This window comes from Tigriopus californicus, chromosome 2, assembly GCF_007210705.1.
Source record: "Tigriopus californicus strain San Diego chromosome 2, Tcal_SD_v2.1, whole genome shotgun sequence".
NCBI classification, from domain to species: Eukaryota; Metazoa; Arthropoda; class Copepoda; order Harpacticoida; family Harpacticidae; genus Tigriopus; species Tigriopus californicus.
Genome location: NC_081441.1, coordinates 11836246 through 11858448, shown reverse-complemented (window position 1 = coordinate 11858448; position 22203 = coordinate 11836246). Strand labels below are relative to the sequence as shown.

The 22203-nt window shown below is 41.4% G+C and overlaps 2 protein-coding genes across 2 annotated transcripts; both read right to left on the bottom strand.

Moving 5' to 3' along the window:
- Positions 1-5258: 5258 nt before the first annotated feature.
- Positions 5259-9414, bottom strand: LOC131892810 (venom serine protease-like). Its single transcript, XM_059242662.1, has 6 exons — positions 8861-9414; positions 7781-8048; positions 7466-7704; positions 7227-7398; positions 6840-7113; positions 5259-5575 (listed from the first exon to the last, which is right to left on the bottom strand). Exons 1-6 carry the CDS (start codon positions 9220-9222, stop codon positions 5391-5393), a joined length of 1500 nt encoding a protein of 499 aa, XP_059098645.1. The 5' UTR covers positions 9223-9414; the 3' UTR covers positions 5259-5390.
- A 659-nt stretch (positions 9415-10073) lies between these two features.
- On the bottom strand, positions 10074-14911 carry LOC131892811 (aliphatic nitrilase-like). Its single transcript, XM_059242663.1, has 5 exons — positions 14785-14911; positions 12144-12266; positions 11871-12016; positions 11100-11302; positions 10074-10358 (listed from the first exon to the last, which is right to left on the bottom strand). Exons 3-5 carry the CDS (start codon positions 11979-11981, stop codon positions 10133-10135), a joined length of 540 nt encoding a protein of 179 aa, XP_059098646.1. The 5' UTR covers positions 11982-12016; positions 12144-12266; positions 14785-14911; the 3' UTR covers positions 10074-10132.
- Positions 14912-22203: the final 7292 nt, after the last annotated feature.

Here is a 22203-nt window from a genome sequence, read left to right as displayed (position 1 = left end):
TAAGGCGGTAGTTACTTTGTTAGCAATCTTCTCCAGACGTTCAAACCCATCAAAATTGGAAGTCCATTTTCCCAAAACAAAATTGGCTCTCTTCAAGATCTCGTCAATTTCTCCGGCCTTTTCATGAGCCTCGTGCAAGGTAGATACGGAATCTAGCCAATCGTCAACATAAAATCCGTTGTTGATGGTTTCTACTACCTCACTTCCCTTCTGGCCATAATCTCTCCTTAAGGCGGTTATAGCGACACACGGACTGGGCCCATCTCCAAAGGTCAGTCTATACATTTGAAGCACTTGAATATCCGATTCATTCGGCTTTTGTCACAGGAAGCGATGTTTCTTGGCATCACTTTCGTGAAGGAAGACCTTGGAAAACATGTCTCCAACGTCCGCGGAGTGAGCCACCGAAAATTCCCTGAATCTCAAAAGAACCTGTGGAATATCTACTGGAAGCTTGGGTCCTCAAAACAGCACTTTTTGACACTCAACCCATTGAGTTCGGCTGAACTATCAAACACTATCCTCAATTTTGTTTTATTCTCATTCTTTTACACGCCTTGTTGAGGCAAGAATAATTGTCCATCATCCAGTCTGGAGTCTTGCGGTCCTGGGTCAGCGAATGGAACGTAGGTATAAATAAGGCGAGCACAACCCTTGTCCAAGTACAGATTGATAGACTTCGAATAATCTTCATAAAACTTTGCATCTCGTTGGAATCTTCTCAATAACTTTAGTCGGTCGGATGGCACCAGGGTTGCCGGGCGTTACAAACGAAATGCCGCCTGGCACCAAAGACGCCCTCAGAAGACGTTTAAACGTTTGGTTGGTATGATTGAGGCTGGATTGACTCAAGCAGTTACTTCTAAGACCTTGAGGATCTCATTGCGAACTGTTATACTTTGGAAGGCTTACGACTGGGCCGATAAAAGTCTCCAAGACAAACCTCAATTTGATCGTCCGAAGGTTGTGACAGGAGAGATCAAGCATGAGCTAAACCTGAGCTTAGGAAAGGCTACAAAGCACCCGAAAACTGTCAGCTAGGCAACCCAAAAAAAGGATTAACTGTGGGGAGGATAATTCGAAGCATCACTTGGGCGACAGTGACCATTAGCATCAGACAAAGCCCCTCCTTACTGAGAAAATGAAAAACCTGACGTTAACCTATATCAAAGAAAAAAGTCCTGGACTTCAGGAGATTGGATCTGAATATCGTGGCCAGAAGAAAGCCCCTCCTCCAAACTCAAGGTACGACCACCTTTGGGCTCAAAATTCGGAAAACGTCTCACACAATGTCTTTAGCTCTATTGTCTATGAGTGGAGTGTTCTAAGGCGTTGTCCCATGGGTCATTGAGCGGTATTTCATTCCGTTCAAGGCCATATTACTCTCGGCAACCCAAGAATAGATTCGATCTAGGCCCTTTGCAAGGCTACTGGAAACCTGGTCATTCTTACCAGAAACTATCTTCGTGTCGGCAGCATATGAAGAGAAACTGGCAAAAATATCAGGCTTTTAAAGCGGGGCAATGAATATCATAAAAAGGAGCGGATCCCAAAATGGAGCCCAGGGGAACACCCGACTTGACATCCTAAATGACATTAAATGACCCTTCAACCTTCACTCTTAGCTTCATATCATGAAAGAAGCTTCTGATCCAAGCAAGAACCTTGCCTTGGATCCCAATATCATGAAGTCTTTTCAATAAAAGGCCATGATCGACTTTATCAAAGACTTTGGCAAAATTAAGTTAGAAAATATCAACTGACTGATCTTCTTCTTTGGTTTAGCCGATTGTTGCGATGGACAGATCAAAACCTTGGAGGTGACAAATTATGACATCTACTTCTCCATTAGACATGGGTACATGTTGTTCTATGAGAAAAAGGTAAGAGGGATGAAGGAGGAACTTTTACCCCCCCATGACCCGTAGAGTACTTAATGAACATTAAATACTCCATGCCTAAGCATACGATCTAAGAGATGCGTTGGGCACATAGCGTTTAGAGTGGGAAATGGCATGACTCTAAAGAAACAACAAAGACACTTTCAGATATTTCTGTGATCTGCACTAAAGTAACAGTTACGATCGATCACTATGACAAATTCAAAACGTATATCTTTTTATCATTACATAGAGGTTAAGTTTTCCCAACTCTTATTTCAACTCCTTGGAATCAATCCAAAAAATCCTTCAATTTTCAAATAAAATTAATTAAAGATATCAAATTTCCTGATTATTAGGCCGGTTTTTAAATTGATAGTTTGCCTTAGTTGAACCCCGTGCTGTAATTTCGTTATCAGGTGCTCAGAGGGAGGTTTTCCCGAAACAACTGGACAGCCAGTGCGTGCCAGAGGTTGGCAAATCAGATATCATTGCCCTATCGTCTCATGTACAGCACTGCAATGTCTCAATTGCTCAGGTCCAATGAAGATCCAAGTAACCAGACTGGCTTAGATAATGTCAAATTTTTTATAGTTACGCATTGCAAACCTGAATTAGAATTTACAATTAAGTGAAAATTAGAGTTTGCACATTATCCATGGAAAACCTTGCATGATGCACAAAAGAAGTGGCATTTCTTCATTTTCTGCTTCGCTTATCCTTTTAAATGGCTCCTGAAATTGACGATTCGAGCTTGTCGTTGACCAACCCAAGTATTAGCCAAGGTGTGACCCGCGGGAACCCATAATTCGTTCCCACATGGGATTGATTGCAAACTCCAGCCTTGTTGGCCTTCTCCTTTGGGTGAAGCTTGGTCTTCGAATTCATCCCCGTCATGTTGGCACTTATTCATGACATATCCGAGCCTCCCACAACGAAAGCACTGCAGATTCCTGTGTTGAGTGGCTGCTAGGCCCTTTTCGGCCTCATTGGCTTCCGACCCATGCCTCTTGCAACCCTCACCAAGTAAACGCTCAGTTACAACTTCCCAATCCGGGACCTCGGCCTGGGATTCCAGTGCCGTGACCAAAACGTTGTAGGTCTCAGGCAAACTTGCCTTGAGATAGACGACTTGATCTTTTTCCTCTATTGGGTTGCCCACCATTGCCAGCTCATGGAAAATCTCAGTGATGGCTTTGAGGTGGTCCTGAACATCCCCACCTTTGGCTAAAAGGCAACCAAATAACTGTTTATACAGCTCTAACTTGTTGATCAAACTCTTGAGCTGGAACTGACACTCCAGCCGAGGTCTGTGGGATCCCCCAACAGATAAAGTAAATTCGGATCCACTGCCAACACAATGATGGCAAAAGCACGATTTCGCCTTGTGACGAGTTTTCGAGCCACCTTGCCGGTCTCCTCCGTGGGCGTGTCCTCGGTCCCATTGACGGTTCTCTGCAGACCGTCCTTGATCAGCGTCATCCAACATTGAACCTTGATGACCTTGATGAGCCCAAATTTACGCTTAGGGCTCTCAGGAGATATGCCCAAAGTTATGTTGTAAACACTATTTAAAATTCGATTTTTTGGCCTGCTCTAGGTCAGCTACATAAGCTTTTTGACAATATAACTTTGAAACGAACCACTGTACAAGTTAATAATAAAAAAATGATATCGCTATGACACCAAGTTCAGGCCAATTTGGCGAGAAGCTCGTTCACAGTGCGTATTTCTAGAAATTCGCAGCTCAGTCCAAGTACGATAGCTACAAGTTTTGGTAGACCTGCAGTATCACAGACCTAGAGAAGGCGTGCGCACAAGGCTTCAAGTATGCACTAGAGTAGAGGCCACTGTAGCAGAGACCAAGCAGCACTGATAATGAAAGAAGTTCTTGCATCCCTTCATGTAACGTGACTAACCAAGTCATGTAAATACCAGTCTGATTGGAATTAGTGGGACATAAAATAGCAGGTATGAAAGTCGTCCCATAAAAAGACCGCCAAATTGATGGGCAAGGGTTGAATTGGCAAGTGATGATTGAAGAACCAAACCTTATAACTCATTGGGAAAAATTGTTTGTCCTTTAACATTGCGGAGGTTGGCAAATCCATTTCCTTCAATAACTCCATAACCAAGCCGCCCACAAAGATCAGCTAACAGCCCTTTCAGCTTTTGCTTCCAACATATCCAACAAATATCCATTCCAACCTAATAATATATTTGAAGCTATGTTGAAAAAAATATGTATCATCAATATCCTCATGTGATTAGCAAAATTCAATGTAGAATATATCAGCAATTTATGAGCACCCTGTCCTTCTGCCCTCTGCAAATCGTGAGAGATTCCTTGCTTATGGTATTCGATCACAGAGTATTCGATAGAAGGCTTGTGCGCACGCCTTCTCTAGGTCCGTAATACTGCAGGTCTACCCAAGTTTTGTCTGGCAAATGGAAGGGCATACCGCATCCGCACATATCTATTATGCTTACTGATTGACCAACAAAATCTATTTCACTTGTACAAAATTCTAGAAATTGAAACTGGTGATTTGAATTTTCGTTGGTATAAACGCTTTTCATTTTCATAGTCTCAGACGTGATTTGCCATTGCATATTTTATGTGTGAAAAATTCAATAAACAGGGGAGCAACGTAATGCAAAATGTTTTCAACTTGACGCTAGACCTTTTCAAGAACGTTCGGGACTCGGTTAGTAACACTCTGACATCACTTTATTAATTTCACTTGATCAAATAGGTTTCTAAACGATAGTCCTCTGGGTCCATAATGGCGTCCAGTCCAATCCCTTAAAAATGAAAGAAACATTCGCCCCACTCAGGGTGGCCAAAAAGTCGGTTCATCGACGAATCATCCTTCCAGAACGAAGTACCAAATTGAGAACACACAACGAGCTCAATCCAGCATAGCTTTGAGGTGGCGAAGTTTAATGCGTCGCGAATGCCGTCCAAAATGGAGTTGCATTAACAATAAGCCAAAGAGCAAAGAAATGAGGGATGGAGATACAAATGGAACATCAAAACATAAATCGTATTGCAAGCAAGACCAGTCAGTCCTGAATAATGCAAGGACTGTATCTGTAGACCTTTCTAAATTTCTGTGATTAATGCCATGAAAATCTTTTTAACTTCCTTCGTTACATTTCTCAAATCAATGAGGATCTTGTTTTCGTTATTTCGTGCATTTGCATCTTCCGAAAAGTTCACCTCAAGGCCACATTCAGAAGTAGTTTATTTTATTGAATTTTCAGGTGAGCTTTTATTGATTTAATATATATTGGCGAAGACCCCACACGCGTTTTAACAATGTATTAAAGCATAGTTTATGTTTTCACCAAATATCAAATATTTATATCTATCAATTATCTAATCTCTTTTTATTTTTCTTTTGATCCTCTCATCATATGAAAATGCGACAACCATCTTTGGGACGAAATTACAACCAACTTGAATGTGTTCTGAATCAAAATACATTCGACTTGACAATAAATCTTTTAGGGTTGCAATTGCGATCGTATCCATGGGATGAATTGGGAGACTTTAGAGTAGACCCCGGGCAATGGGGATTTTCCGCACTTCCTCGGACCGAACGACACGATGCCAACTTGATGCCATGAGTCGGCAGTGGAACCTCGTTCCAACAAAGGGCCCCCAGAGTCTCCTTCGCACGAATCTTGGCCTGGAAGGAACAATGTAATGCGTGACTATTCAGTACATCATGATAAAAGGTGCAGATTTCTGGCAAATAAAACAGGACCCTTTAAGCCCAAACGGGGCAAAGAAATTGGCAATTGCAAAAAAATAGTCAATGAAAATCATGAAAGTAAAATATCAGCTAAAGGTTTGATTGCTTCACTTATAGCTTTCATAAGCTAGGTTTGAATTAGTCACATATATTGCACTTGAAAGCTCTCTGCCTTAAATATTCTATCAACAAAATCACATCGTCCCAAAAACAATTTTGAACTATAGTTGAAACATTTTATCAACAAAATTACATTTTGGCGAAAGCAATTTCGAATTATAGTGTACGTTTTTTTCATTGATAGCTTGTGATGCAATATGGGATGAGTTGAGTAAATCAAATTTTATGGTCCACTGTCAAAGTTTACAAACTTATCTTTATAGTACTCTCTAAGATCAAAGTAGGGTTCAAGGATAGCAAACCATTGAACCATTTTAAGTAGCAAAATCTAAAACTGCACGACGGACCATGAGAATTCACCCACTGCTATTAAATTGTTCAATGTTTTCCGTATTTTTCTACAAGCCTTGAGGAAAACCAAACATGAACTCAAAAGAAACACCTCTTCAGTTACGAGAAAACAAAGTGTTTTAGGAAGACCAAAGCTTTACAAATAAACAAGGATGAATTTTTTCCACACGCCCATGTTTCTAAGAACTGGTAAATAGCAACGCCCCGTGTGGGACCTGAAATACTAATGCTTAGATTTCTGTACCCTAAACCGTCACACAAAAAATCGTCTAGATTTGCTAATTGTACACGATGTGGCTGCCTATCTTCTTAGTGCTCTTGGTTTGGTAATCGGTAAGGGATTTTGGTGCAACAATATTGGAGCATTTCTAACTTCAGGTTTATCTGTCATTTCGAACTTTCGCAGGACGCCCTCATTTTTGAAAAATCTTGCTAAAATCATGAATCAACATTAGCCATTCACTTTTGAAACAAATTAGTTGTGGGAGTCCCATCATGCCATTGGTGGTTGTTCAATGCTACTATATTCAGCATGGATAACTTGACATTCTCGCGTTGAGTTTTTAAAGTTAGACTGGATTAAGTATTCTAATTGTAAAGTTGACAACAACATCAATATCAAGGGCAACATATTTTTGTGTCAGGGTGTACTAAGTACATTCAAACGTGTACTGCGTGAAGTCTTTTGTTGTCGGATTAACAATGGGAATAAACTAATTTGTCTAACCTGGCGTTAAGGCGCAAATTGTATCGTCCACATTGATCCGGCCATATTCGGCTTCACAAGAGCTCTCACTTATCACACCAACTTCCACTTTTTGCAAGAGAGGCTCGGCTACGCCGAATTGTTCAATATTTGTACGCTGTTCCAATGGTGACTTCTCAGTGATTCCCCAACCAATAACTGTCAAGTTGGTACCCACTTTGACGGGAGGAGGACTTGGTTCCCTCGAACCCCATGGCAAGCAGACTGGAACCAAACTCGACATGGATTGATCATCCTAATACGTAAACGATTAGGCAGATTACAGTTCAATGAGAATAAATCATGGATTTCGTTTAGGGCCAAATCCTAAGGACCTAATTTTTGAAATAAGCATAAGTCAGCGCTTACGATGGACAAGATAGCCTTTTTATTCAGACGGACCAAAGCAATATCAAAGCCCTTTAGTAGTTCCTCAATGTTCCATTTGGGATGGACAATAACTTGGGCAGGACTGAACTTTTGGACCGCATGGCTGGTTTCATCTTCCCGAGAGAAATCGACCTCGCCTAGAAGGACCTCCCTAGAACGTGGTGAGTGATGCGACTAGAAGGCATACCGTATACACCCAAATTTGTTAGACCACTTACGTAAAATTTACTTTGAATCGGGATGAGAAACAATGGGCGGCCGTCAGCACGTACCATCCGTTGATCAAAGTAGCTCCACAAAAGAAAGATTTCTTTCCAACGGCGTTGAACCCACCCAGGGCTGCTATAAATGGAAACTCATTGGATTCGGCATCTTTACCATTAACGATGAATGCCGCGGTGGCATGTTCAAATCCGCATTCTCCAAACTCGTTGTTAGGTTCCCATGTCCCCAATCTCTGAAGAAAGTAACAATTTCAGTCAATTTTAGCCAAAAGCCATCCGGGGTAACGGTTTGGGAATCTTTGAATTTACAAAATCAGCGGAATCCATTTCCGGGCTTTCCGTGACAGAGGCATCAAAATCGATATCTTCTTCAGTCGTTTGATCAATGCTTGAAGATCCTGATGGACAGCAGTGGATAGTTTGATCCTTTAAGTCACAGATGCGTTTCCGGATGTGTGTCAGGAACAACTCTCTGGCTAGAGGGTGGCCCACGGTTGCCACGTGGCGGAAATCTGCCAATGGCTGACATTCGAGCACCTCCGTACAAGGACACGGAAGGGACAAGGCAGAGGCCGCTCTTAAAATAGATAACTCTTTGAAAATACAATTCTATCAAGCACTGGACCACTATTGACGAGAATGCAAGGGTTTAGAGTTCACATTTTGGAAGCGGGTAAAAAGTTTTGGAGACGAATCCCAGGTTGCTACACATACTACAATCACTTATTCTAACTTTCAGCTTGATCGAACAACTGGATCAAACGTTACGACTTAGGAGCTCTCAAAGCTCAGAACTTAACAAGGCACAGAATGACTCAACAAGCCCTCGTCCCGTAACCAATTATCACAAGAAAAGAATGTGTAGAGTTATGTAGCGAACTTAGAAAGCGCCAAAACTTTGGATTAAGTCATTCGATCGAGCTATAAATGGAACTATAAAGTGTAAAAACCTGGGGTCAGTCTGATTTGAAGCAGAACACTAACTCGGATCTGAATTGTCAATTCTCGACCTTACTCTCACTGACCATCACATCATTCAATATTTCCGATGGACTGTGTGATTGTCCAACCTTAAATTGGTTCACCGTGTGTGGGTGAGATTAGCGTCTAAAAGGTTGCTTGCCAAAGGTCAGGATCGAATCGAGACCTCTCTCTTACTAGGAAACTGATCTAACCACTCCGCGATATCCCTCATTTTTAATTGTAATTTTGATTGTTTGGATGGATACCCGGAGAGGGTCAAATTGTATCGTATCTTAGGCAACATAAAGGACGGAAACAAGTTTTAGACAACAGTTTGTGAGCCGAAGCTCGCTGAACGAAAAGAAAAGTGGGGCTGCTTCAAAAGGCCAGAATTGTTGATAGTTTCTCCGATAAGAATATCCGTACCTCTCACTTCGCACGAGCTCTTCGAGCATAGCCTTGGCTTGATAAAACGTTTCACACACTGGATCGCAGAACCCCCAAAAACCCCTGCCTCCAATGTGAGCACCATTGGGTGCAGTTTTCGTGGAGCACCACGATTTTCCATCTGGATCGTCTTCGTTTGTACAAGAACTATACCGACGACCTTTAAAATAGAATGGAAAGGCACATGGGTGAAGATTGCTATCACTGTCTTGATTCACCCAACAATCCGACTCCTTAGTTTGTGCACAGATTAGATCAACAGCGTATAGTAGCACAAATACCACAAGGAAGGCTCGGACCTCTCTCAAGGTCATGTTCCGAGGGAGGTTTTTTAATAACATGACTTAGTGACTTGGTTCTGACGGCTGAGGCTGTGGTTGGTGGTCAGTGTACATTAAATAGGCTTGACCACTGACTTGGCTGAAATACAGGTTTCAAATACGGTAGTCGACGGACTGGTTATGATGGCTGGTCCAATGCAAACAAAAACTCCCTTTGGGTGAGTGATGAAGGCAAGATTACGTAAAGAATTGGAATTTCCCGGGAGTAATTGACTTGAGTCATCCAAGTCGGGAAGTTTTTCAGCATTTGGTAATGAATACTCTTCAGTAACACTATGCCGATACTATAGAAAGTCTATAAGAACGAAAGAAATACACCCGTCACCTGAAGCAAATGTTTATGTGGTCTTGTAAAGTATATTTAAACACAAAGAACGAGTTACGAACCCCGCCACAAAAGTTCATTTAGTCTACCGAAAATACTACAAAGCAACGAAAAAAAGCAATTACAAGTAGTAGCAAGTTTTTCTTCATTTTCTAGATTGCTCTGAAATGTTTGTCAAACTACTCAAAATTGACGTCTTTCCATGCTCACATTGTTAGCTGATTTAAATCGAAAATCGACATGTTTTTTCCCTTTTCTACGGCTTTTGTACTTCTCAAATATCTTCTTCGTCTCGGTAAAACTTGAGAAATAGTTGCCAAATCATGGATTTCGGTGCTCCGTGGCAACTTTGGGGGTTGAATTGATTCGAATGTTTGAATATGTAAATGAAAGGTTAACAAGATATTTTCTGTTACATTGAATCAAAAAGATCATTAATCTAACTACAAAGAGCTTCGAAAGCTTTGGCTTCGAGGTTGAGAGATTGTCCCAAATCATTCATTGCGATAAGGAAGTATAAGCATGATTGAGATTATTTTTTATTGAATTCTTAATCGGAACCCGTAAAAAATCGTCATGCCAGGTTTAATCTTTGAACTCAACCGTGCTCTGGCGAGTTCGATTCACAATGAGCTTGGTCACATCTGGTCGGGAATAGTGTCCCACGGGATCAAAATTTTGACGCTCCTCTCGAACTTGTTCCAAATCTAAATCCGCTGTTAGCAGTGTGTCATGACAAGTCTGAGGCTCAATCAACCATTTGCCATTAGGGCCGGCTATACAAGAGCCTCCAGTGGCTAACACTTTGGCGCTGAAAACGAAAGTTAAAATACACTTATAAACTGGCCAAAGTAGTCACCCGAGCATCATGAGTGGAAGGTTGTGGTTTCATTCAATTAAAAAAATCAATAGAACATATGTTACCGATAAAATGCTGAAACTGTCGTCATCATTATCACAATCATCATCATCATCATCATCATCATCTTGAGGGCCGGCCAAAACCCGCATACAAATATGGTCTATATTGACAGCTAAAAAGAATTGCATAAAGATTCATCTGAACTTGCACAGAAATTTGCAAATAAACTTGTGAAAAATGTAAGCATCGACTCGCTCTGGAGGGCTGTAAAGGCTACCTTTGCCTTCCAAATCAAGCAATAGTCAAGGAGAAGAAAACATTTGTAATAATACCTCTTAGCACCATAATTTGAATCTACTGTACTTGAGGAGAAGAGGCTGGCTGTGGTACCATATTGGTAGAGCATCCCCTCTCCAATTGGGAAATCCTGATTTGCACCCAGGCTAGACAAGTCTAAGCTTCTTTGCAGTATTTCAATTACAGAATTTATTGCTGCTTTATCAGCTGAAATGGGCTTTTGCAGAACATTCTGGTATATGCAAGTTTTTTTTGCCAAATTTGCAGGATGCAAGTTTTGGCCTGCCCTAATCATCATCATCATCATCATCATCTTGTCTTCATCGTTATTACAATCATCATCATCATCGTGTCTTCATCATTATCACAATCATCATCTTCATCTTGTTTTACCTGGATCCCTTAATCAGGCTAAAGTGAGGAATTTCTGGGCAGAATTCGTTGGGCGTGAGATGATTTCCCACTGAGATTACGAACGACCTGGATTCCATGGCGATGAAACGAGTGATGTCCTTAGTGAGACCCACGCTTCCCGGCCAATGAGCAAAGTGAACATTCGAACCTTGCGCGTACAATGAGGCTCGAGGAAGTGGCATCTGCAATCAAATAGTATCCGTTTTGTTGGTCTCCATTCATTTCTCAAGCAACTACAAAAAAGCACTAAGAGAGAAAAAGAACGAGAAAAAGAGAGAGAATAGACCCCCCCACACACACGCGCTCCCCTTGATGTTTTTTGTCGATTTGTGTGAGTGTCCTTCTATTGGTTTTTCTCGAAGTTGTGCTCTAAGCTGGCCTCGTAAAGTGTCAAGAAAAGTCAAATTGAAGGTGCCTCGCTTAGACATCTTTGAGATGCATTTCCGTTTCAGGGAACTTCACAGTAAAACTAGGTACAGTTTGGGTTTCACTACTCAGGGGAGTCGCTGAATGGGAACTATGGCAAGTAGATCGACAGCATTTCAAAACTTTGAAACATCCTGTTTGAATGCAGGCAGTCGAGAATGATCGTCCAACGAATAAAAATGCTCAGGTCGGGTATTTTGTTGATCACTTAGAATAGATACATATTTGTAACGTCGGGCTTCCAAGTCAGGGATTGCTATAAGAAAATGTTGTCCAGCTAAAAAGTTGAAAACGAAAACGATCAAATACGATCCACCCACCCACCCAGTTCTCCCAACAATTCAATCTCGAGATCTGGAATCCTTTCAAAGGATGAACTTGAAGCCCATGGCCATCTCCAGGTCCCCAGACCAACCGCTCGTCATAAGTGGGCATCAGTTTACGGTGAACGGAGAGAATTTCTCCTTTGTCTGCAACAAATACAAATAAAGAGATTGTACTTGTGCTACGTAGTTATGGTTCCAAACCATCAAGTGGTCGTTCTAGGCTCTCTCCCCAAGAAACTCTGAGACGGGGGAAAAGAAATATTGGACATACCAATGTAGACACTAGAGCAATAGAGCGTTTGTCCGCCACGATCCTCGCCAACTTCAATGATTCCAAGAATCACCACCAGGTTGAGGTCTTTGGCGCTAGTGCAAACCCCTGTCAAGTCGCCATCTGGAATATCAAAGGAACACTTTGGGCTTAGCTAGTTAGTCAGTCAGTCAGATCCTCCCATCCTTTTTGATGCGGTCGTTTAGTAGAAGAAGTGGGGCATGTTGCGGTTTGGCGAATTAGCTCCCTCATTCCCTCATTTATGAGGTCGTTCATGATTTAATGAGCCAAGATAGATCAGAGAGACCAAAGTAGATGAACCTTTTAAGTACGTGGAAACTGGGAACAGGGTGTGTACAGTGTTGAGAGTAGGAAACACGCCGACGAACACATTCCTTCCAACGATAAACTATCCTGGCCACAGCTAGCTAGGTTCATGTTTATGAAAGGAAGAGGAAAACTTTGAAAGCATAAGTGGCCTTTTCAAGGGGGCGTATGGTTGACCAAGATTGACTCAAATACAACAAAAAGCCAACCTGTGTTCCATGGTTTAGGGATTTTTTTTTGGACAGCTTGTTATGCACGCAATACATTTCCTTGGATGGAACAACTGCTGAAGAATTGACCGCGTTCCCTGGCTTCTCTTTAATCCTGGTGATATTACCTTGAGACTAATTAATCAGTAAGTCGAACTTGTTGGCATTCCTGGTATCTATGTAGAAGGGAGCGATTCAGTGAGCGTAATCGTGTCAAGTGCTCTCATTCCATTTGCTATTTATGGAGTGAGAAGCAAAACAACGACCAGTCTATAACTATTTTGAGGGTGAAGAATGTGACTGGATCTTGAAATGGGAAAACACGCCAACACAATTGTGAAAATGCTCGTTCACAAAGTCTGATCACGCATTCCAACACGTCTCCTCATTTCATGCCATTCCGTATTTGTCCTTCTACCATATTTTCAACGACGCCTACAAAAGTTTCCACGCAATGCATTATTCAAGGGGCACATGAGATCATAATCCACCTAGGGATATTGATCGAACACATGAGCTACTACTATACCTACAAGCAAGGCATGAAAGCCATAGTGGATCAAATGCCGCATCAAAGTTTGACAGAAGAACCCAAACACATCCTAGCATTAGATTAACGCGCAAAATCAAAGGAAACAAAAAACTGTGATTGAAAACTGAACAAAATGGTAACAATTATCACCTTAAATCGACTACCTAATATAAAAAGGTATGGCAATAGATCAACGTTCAGTCACAATCAAATCATGATCTTTAAGAGAAGCTATTTTTAAATAATCGAGGAAAGTAACAATCACTTTGCTTTGCGGCTGGGTATCGAAGTTCATTGTAACGAGGCCATTGGTGGTCAGAAAATCAGCGAAAATAGAACCGATTTTTTTTGGATTTGGTTGCTAGGGCCGGAGGGATGAACCTCGCCCGGCCAACGAAGCCAGCCAACACATGGTCCTTATACTTTTTCCGATAAGCAGTGTCGTGTCCGTTTCAGTTTGGTTCTCTGTATATGGGCGGGGTTAGCGTCTAAAAGTTTCCTTGGAGGGTCAGGGAGGAGATTCAAACCGGGGACCTCTCTCGTATAAGGAAACTTTGCTAACCACTACCTGACCCGTCTCCTCCACGTTTAACATAAAACATTGCATAAGTGTAAAATTCAATACCGTTTAAAACAGTGTGCTCCTGATTTTAATTTAATAGCTTTTTGAAAATAATTGCCTTCACCATTTCAACTTTACAACTTTCAAAGTTGCACTAGTTAGTCGCATGTTGCAATGTCTTTTTGGGGGCAATAAAAAAAACTATATCATAAGCCTTGGAAAACAATCTCTTTCAGAGTTATCTAGAGCATTTCTGAGCATTTAGAGCAAGAAAATTGTAAGCTCGATATATGTCGATCAAAATTCAGCAATATTTGTCGTAACTAAGGAGCCTAATTCATATTCTGAAAGTTGTTTCTTTCATTCTTGCACTCATGAAAATCGTTGTTAGTACTTGCGGCATTTGGGAAAACTCTCAACAAGTGTTGCGGGCTGTTGTTTAACCGTGGTGCTCCGTCATTCCCATCAGCATTGCCCGCAGGCCTTCGCAGAGACTAAGATTTCCCAGAATGGCTACCTTTCAAACTCCAACATTCATGATTATTTGAGTGATTATGATATGTTTGCTTGCTTTGATTCCAAATATTCATTTTATGTGTGAGCCATAGACATTTATTTTTCGACTAATTACATGATGTAAAGGCAAGATTGGCGCTGAAATTGGATTCCAAGTGGTTGGTTACTTTCCATACTTTGCTCTAAAGGCTTCCAAATGGCTACTTTTGAGCTCGAATTGGGACTCCAACGGCGTTGGTGACTTAGCAATGCTGATTCCAACCTTCAAGCCAGGATTATGTGATAATGGAAACAAGAAACGATATTCACTTTTTTACTCCGCTCTCTTTTTCTCTTTGCTCTTACTCGTACATTAGAGCGAGATCAAGATGAATTCAGGTTTCTTTGTAAGCACTTTCAACACCAAAATGAAACAGGGCTAAGTAATCCCAAAGCATTCGTATTATTTGTGCCCATCTAAAGGGTCAGTTAGTTATGCGCTTCTTCTCCTCTCACCTTGAATTCGGACACTTTCCCGAGAGTAGTGGGCAAAGATCTCCTTCTGCACTTTATTATTGAATTGACAGCCATTTGTTGCCTCCAGCCAATATGGGTATCCAGGGACCAAGGCCTCCCCAAAGGCCACCACCCATATGTACGTATGTATGCACCATCATTTGTACGTAGATGGAAGCGAATACATCTGGCTTTTGACATTCTCTGGGAACACGAACTGCCTTGGGAATGGAACTGGGGGCCTTTTGATACCTCGTCATCCGGAACAAATTGAAATTCCCCTAAAACGGTTGGAGGCGGTGGTAATGTGAGTACTCCCTCTCCTATGTGGTATTTCAGATAAGACGTTGCCATGTGGCACTAGCTAAGAAGTTTACTTTTTATCCCCTGGCTTCTTTCACTCAGAGAAGAATCTCTCGCCCCCGCCCCCGGGGTCTGGAATTAAAAATGCTTCCCAAGGCACGCTTTAAAGGGCAAATATGTCGGCTTTGTTTGCTTTTCTCCAATCAATATGAAAGCTCTTTTAACGGGCATGAATCAGCAAATCGGAAGAGAACAAAGGAATTTACCTTACTCCACAAGCAGTGCTGATGTATTGCGGCGAGCTGTTGTAGATGTGTGGCAACGTGATGCTCCGTCAGTCGTAATCAGGGTCCATAAAGGTCTCAATGTCCTCGTCGTCGATGCAAATGGTCTGATAAACCTGGGACGAGCTTGAGTTGTGGCTCCCCATGGATGTGTACAAACAGTACAGAATCCCGCCCACCGTGCATAATGTCGTAGACACGGACAAAGCCACGCAAAATGAGACAAACAGATCCACCATCGAATTGGTAATTTGAGAGTGGTCGTATTGGTGGGTGGTTATTGGTGGACTTTTGTACAGAGACGAAGTGACAGCTCTTATTATGCTTCTTGACTTGGATGGATGAATCTGTAAAGGATGTTGTTGCAAAAAGGTTACGCATTTGACGTATGAAATGACCGCTGATGTTATTGCTTAGGCTTTGAAAGCTTTTGGAAATGGTAGATGAAGATTAGAACTAGACTAAAGATGGTAAAAAGACACGTTGGGATTTTATTTTCTCCGAATTTTAGTCATCCAATAGAATCCGATGGAATTGACGAAATGAAGGTCAGAGCCCGAATGTTAACCTTAGTGTTTTACTCTCCTTACAAAGCCTTTCTTGGAACCTAAAAGACGTCGGTCGTGTATAAACGAAACTCAAAACAAACTCTACTCAGTTAAAAAAATGTTCAAGCATTAACCACAAAATTGAAAGGTTATGTACTAATAACACAGAGCATTGAAAATTCAAATTCAACACTTCAATAAGAAATAGCAAGGAACTTCAAATTCGATACATGCAGACAAACAAGTGGAAATATATGTTAGATTAACGATCCTTTGACAATACTGAATGCGATTTAAATCCAATTTCGTCCGACATCACAAAACTGAGGAACAAGATAAATCTGAGTATTTTTGTGGACTTGCTTATCGCTACTGGGAATGCGCTTAACAGTAGTTCATATGATATCTGTTCCGCCAACAAATTAGAATTGGAGGATCTGGCTAGCCAAGGACGACGTCACCACTGGACAGACAGGGTAAAGAGGGGGAAAATAAGTTTACTTAAATGAATTGAAGGCATTTTCATTCGCAAAAGTTGGGCTTTTGTCGACAAAGAAAGCATTCGCCAATTTTGAGCTCAATCGAACATCTGTGTCAAAAGCAATGAGCTCTTGAAATTCGCTATTAGGTGGGCAAAAAATAAGTAAGAACTTACCAACGTGACACTAAGCCAACCATTGCGTGCCCAAATTCCACTAAAATTTGAGAGCATAATACTTTATTCATAAGCCTTCGCTCTGCCTTTTTTTAGTTTTCCAATTTGAAGATTCAATTTGATCTTTTTCAAATTTTCTGGTTTATTATTTCCACGGTTTTTTGGCATTTTTGAGCTTAAGTGCCAAATTTCTTTTTTACAGCCCTTCTTATGAAGCTCAAGTCTTTGACTTCCTAGTGGCTTCAGTTTGAGACTGAGGGACTTCTGGTATTGTGCTCCTAGATTTTCAAATACTATTCCTTTATCAAGTATCAAAATAGTAACGTAAATGACGTTACATTTATGATTCCCACCAATAAGGATGGTACTGATTGAGTATCATGGCTGAGTGTTGGCTGTTTTAGTTTCAAAAAGAAACTAAGTGGAACACTTTAGGAACTCCGCCCTCTCTCTAAATTAGAACGCTTCAATGGGGCATGAAACGTTCTGAAAAAACCGCTCGTGGACCTTCTGCAGTGTTTCAAAGTTGAAGCGAGGGAACATTTTTTCCTTTGAGTCTAATTGCTTGCTGACTTTCCCCCTTGAGACTTGTCAAACTTGTTCGAGTGACCAAGTTTTCGACAGTGGGCATAATGAGGATTGTCAATACACTTCGATGGCCCAGTTACCGATTGGTCATGAAAGCCTCCATTTTTCAGTAAACATCTGTTCTATTTTTTCGTCTTCTGAGTACTTTGTGTAACGTCATATTTCTATTAATACACTCAAAATTGAAGAAATTTCGAATGGCCCACCCATAGCAATTTGGTGCACTGTTAATCTGCCAATGGAAACATTCCTAATCGTGAGTGTTGATGTCACATTACTCTTGATTCTCTTCTCTCCTGAAGTAAAATTGCCAAGAAGAATGTTTAAAATAAATGGGTGTATTTGAAATGAAGATGATTATTCTAAAATATTAGCATGACTTTTGCTTACACAGTACAAATTAAAAGCGTGCTTTTAGTTCCCCGGTAGAGGCTTTTATACATCCTCCTTGGAATATTTCAGGGTTCCTATTTTCTTTTTGGAATGTCGGACTGAGACATGGAGTACGGCAGTAGTGGAGTGGAAAGCTCTCTGAAACTTCGCTAGAACACGTTTCAGTTTTGCGTGACCTCCTAATCGAGTGTTTGAACATGAAGATGGAACTCATTGAGCACTCTCTCAGCGGGAATACATAGGATCAGGAGGTAACGCATAGCTCTACAAAACCTCGCTAGAAGACGATTGAGTTTTGACCGAGCTATCTGCTCCACTGCTTACGTCCTCCATGACCGAGAGCACTCATTGGAATTGCGCTAAGACTATATATGGAAATGGGTGAGAAACAGGCTAGCACAACGCAATCAGTACTTGCACAATATACATTGTGCACAAGAGACAACACATGGGACGCTAAACAAGCTCTTCCTTTGTCAAGGAGGAAAAGGAGACCACAAGCTACATTCTCTTTTTGGGGGACATCCTTACCACCACTGAGAATGCGATCCTCAGTAGTTCACGGAATAAAAAGGTGTTAATTTTAATTGATTTTATAGTCATATAATATTTGAACCACCAATGAATTAAGAGTTGGCGAATCTGGTTAGCCCTTGAATGTGGGGTTGATTATTATCAGGTATTTGGATACAAAAATTGTCCAAGTCTGACTCAAAGGATGCTACGGGATCAACACCTACATATTCCCTACAAATATTTGTGGGCAGCAAATTAAACAATGAAGGAGCCGGAGAAGAAAGAGGGCTGGGCTGAACTTCATTGTTTGAACTAGCCCGGATTTGAAGGTGCTCTCAAAACGCACATTAAGCCTCTATGGTCACTGCAATTGATCCTAAAACCTGGGCTGGGACAAAGCTCATGGATGCTTCTGCAGAAGTACAGTATCAGATACCTTTCATACCATCTCTGAACGCTCTACAGTCCCAACAGTCTCATAGTTTTCTCTCCCAAGAGCAGTCCTTGATGGGATTCTTGTCATAAAGCTTTTTTCTGGAACATTTTGATGCTCAGTCCACACTCTAAGCACTGGATTGTAAAGTGTCAACATTACATCAGGCCTACATGTCAAGTGCATGAAATTCAAGGAAAAATGTGATCCGGCAGCCTGATTTTGGGCATTTTGGGGAGGGAGAACTAAGACAAACATCACAGTCAATTTGCACCATGCACCCATCGAATTTTCAATAATTGAGTGATTTTGAGTGAGCTGTGTTACAAAACCCAACAAAATGAACATGTTTGGTAAATTTGGTGAAAGCAATATCAAACTGGCTTAATACTACAATGCTATTTGCTTAGAAAAGCAGGTAAAATGAAATGAATGTCAAAAGTCAATGCATGTGCAGTGCGATTTTGCTGGGCATGTTGTCTTTGATTTTACACCATGGAATAACGTCAGATATTCATGAACACGTCTACTTGACAAGCCCTATACCTAGAGTCTCCATATCTTGCCTTTAAACCACTTATGCGCTTTTTGCCCTAACTTAGTGTTTAAAAATTGCGTCTGTCCTTTCCACTACTTCTTGAAAATTTTAGCACTACACACTGCACTTGAAAAGCATTATTTAATGCCTTTCAAGTTTCCCATTTTTTCTGCTAGTAACCTGTCAATACTGACGGTAGTTCCTTTTATTTGGGGTTACAGCTTTAGTTATGGCATTAAAGGAATGAAAATAAAACAAGAATAACAAATGTTTCATGGGACTAATTCAACTTGCCTAAAGCAAGATTTTACGAAATGTCATTGACCCTTGCTAACCAGCGTCAGTTGCCCTGAAAACATGCTCATCCAGTACAGTTCCTGTTGTGCTTAAGCATTCTGGTTACTTGCTTTTCTATGAGCAGGACTAATGATGATATGATAACCAATGGACTCCGCCAGGACTGGAGAGAAAAGCTTTTTGAAACCTCGCTAGAAGACGTTTGAGCGTTGCATTGCCTCCTAATTGGGTACTTGATTGGAAAATAAGAATTGATTAAGCACCCTCTGAGCGAGCATCCATCTGATTAGGATGTAACTCATTGCTCGAACGTCTTCTAGGAGGTTTTGTAGAGCTTTCCTCTCCAGCGGCCTCCATGTATAACCACAGAGTTATTAGAGCCATCTTTCTCAGGTAGCATCAGGCAAACTTTTCGAGAACACCTTTAAAATTGACCTGGTCTGAAGTTAATTTTACGCAACTGACTGGTAGGAACAACTTCCAATCAAATTTCACTGGATATCAGTTAGTTATCACTTCTTCATGGTTGAAGAAGTTTCTCAAGTTCTTCCCTACCGTGTTGTAATAACTCATTGACGACCAAGTACCAGACCAGTTTATGTATTGAATAAGAACTTAGCATGAGTATTCATATGGTAAACATACATTATAAGCGAACATGAGAGGTTGCGCATTCTCTTTCTAAAACTTGTAGAGCCCACTTATGAAAACAGGCCTGTTGTTGCTTCTGCTTCCTCGCTCATGTGCTCTGTTATGCTTCGTGTATTTGATTCATATTTTCATGATTTGTATTTATTCTTGCACCATCAAACAAGATATGCTTTGTTATCATATTGAAAATGAGGACTGAGACCTTTTTCTAAATCAACAATGAAGTTTTTTGCGAATCTTCAGTAAGCTATTTTGATCCACATTGAACTCAAGTCAACGTTGTGAGGAGCTTCAACCATTTTTTAGGCACAACCTTTCTGCTCCCATCAATTGCACGTTTTGTCCAGCAAATTGAGCATTAAGCCGGATCTGTAGATATCTGTGACGATAAGTAGGTTGGCTGACCTGGTAAGGCCCAACCTTCTAGCACATACAATCGAACAAAACCACAACTTGAGACAAATCATTCCATCAGTTCTAACGTTTTCTGTCGTTGATAGTCAACAAATATTCAATGCCGTTTATCCACATTTAGCGAAAGTTCGATATTAGAACGCGTTTTTCGGTTCGGCATAAGAAGACGCACTTTGCCAATTCCGTATCGTCCTGTAGGGGAATCATTCCATCAGTTCTAACGTTTTCTGTCGTTGATAGTCAACAAATATTCAATGCCGTTTATCCACATTTAGCGAAAGTTCGATATCAGAACGCGTTTTTCGGTTCGGCATAAGAAGACGCACTTTGCCAATTCCGTATCGTCCTGTAGGGGAATAAGTGACTAGCCAGGGTCCATCTTAAATATAGGGCGTACTTATTATCACTCAAATACAAACCTTACCGTCGTTTAGGGGGGCTGAATGCGATTATTCTTCAGTGGGACTTCAAAAATAGTTGAGTCAAAATCCCAACGAATTTACCACGTGGCTGGCGACTGACGACTCTTACTAGCATTGTGCTGCAATTGATGGTTATTCTCTTGTGATTACAGTTTTAGTTGAAGTAGCTGGTGTTGACGGGGATGTACTTGATGATCTTAATCAAGTTGTGCTAAGTCTTCTTTCGCCTCTTCCCCATTCCAGATATCTGTCTGGCCTTTACTTCTTGAACACCGGAATGCCTGCCACAAACAACAACGGAACTCGCCTTCAAGATTCGAATCTCTGTGGCGAGTAAACAGAGCTGCTCGTTGGAACATTCCTTCGTCGAAGATGAAAGAGAAAAGGTCTCCGATTCTACCTCGTGCTCCTCCTCTCCTACTTGGGCTCAATTCCAAGTGAGCGCTGCGCTCGTTCGGCTCGTTCGCTCATTCGGTCGGTCGGTTGGTCGGTCGTTCGCTCTTAATGGCGCGGAGCACCTACATTAGACCACCAAGAAAAGACAGCGCTCCAGACTTGAACAAGCGAGAGACTTCCATTGCAAACAGAAGGCTTCTGACAGAGCTCAGAGAGGAATTCCATTAAGATCCTGTCCGACATTCCGTATTAAAAGTTCGGTGATGCGTTGGAATTACTTGGTTCGAGCAATGGATGTGACTCCATATTTTGACCAAATGGTCCCAGCAAAGAGGCACAAATGCTACAGATGAGTGCCTCGTCCGTAGTATCCATCGTCAATGTAAACTGGCTGAGACACTTGAGGCTCAGATACCCCTGGTATATTGACAATGAATCAATCGGCAACCTCCAAATCTCTTCTCTAGTAGGTTGGTTCTCTTGATGTTCAGGCTTTGAGATGTCCAAGACGCAAAGAGCTTGGCGATGGTAATAACAAAAGGGACTGCACATAAGACCTGAAGATGGGCACATCGAGCAATGAAAAACCATTGCATTATTATTACCCTACACTTTGCGACAGAGCCTAAGCACTTAGGCCTTGATGGTGGAGTTGGTGTGAGCTTGAGGCTCCTCCATGAACGCTGAACTTGTTGATCCATTGGGTTCTATTGGATTATTCCATCCTTCGAACGTGGCCACATCTGGCGTTGGCTCGGGATTTTCCTTCCGTCACAGATAAAAAGACTCAGAATACCACTATAGGAAATGGACAAGGAATTTCGTGGGTAAATATGCAGTGTGTGTATATTGTAAATTACAGCACGACCACCACCCAATATGGCTGCTCTTTTCGTATCAAGAGATTTCTTGACTACAAACCACAGTCTTACCATGTCAGGGTTCGGCGCTGAACGTGGATATTGCAGATAAGTGCTAAAT

What these genes read in the sequence shown, in the direction of transcription:
- LOC131892810 (XM_059242662.1), bottom strand. Translation starts at nt 9,222, where the DNA reads ATGTTATTAAAAAACCTCCCTCGGAACATGACCTTGAGAGAGGTCCGA. An exon ending in AAAAGGCTATCTTGTCCATC is followed by an intron (nt 7,114 to 7,226) that starts GTAAGCGCTGAC and finishes TTTACGTATTAG; the next exon opens with GATGATCAATCCATGTCGAG. An exon ending in AATTTGCGCCTTAACGCCAG is followed by an intron (nt 5,576 to 6,839) that starts GTTAGACAAATT and finishes TGTTCCTTCCAG; the next exon opens with GCCAAGATTCGTGCGAAGGA.
- LOC131892811 (XM_059242663.1), bottom strand. Translation starts at nt 11,981, where the DNA reads ATGCCCACTTATGACGAGCGGTTGGTCTGGGGACCTGGAGATGGCCAT. An exon ending in TGAATTGTTGGGAGAACTGG is followed by an intron (nt 11,303 to 11,870) that starts GTGGGTGGGTGG and finishes ATTTGATTGCAG; the next exon opens with ATGCCACTTCCTCGAGCCTC. An exon ending in AGCCTGATTAAGGGATCCAG is followed by an intron (nt 10,359 to 11,099) that starts GTAAAACAAGAT and finishes TTTCGTTTTCAG; the next exon opens with CGCCAAAGTGTTAGCCACTG.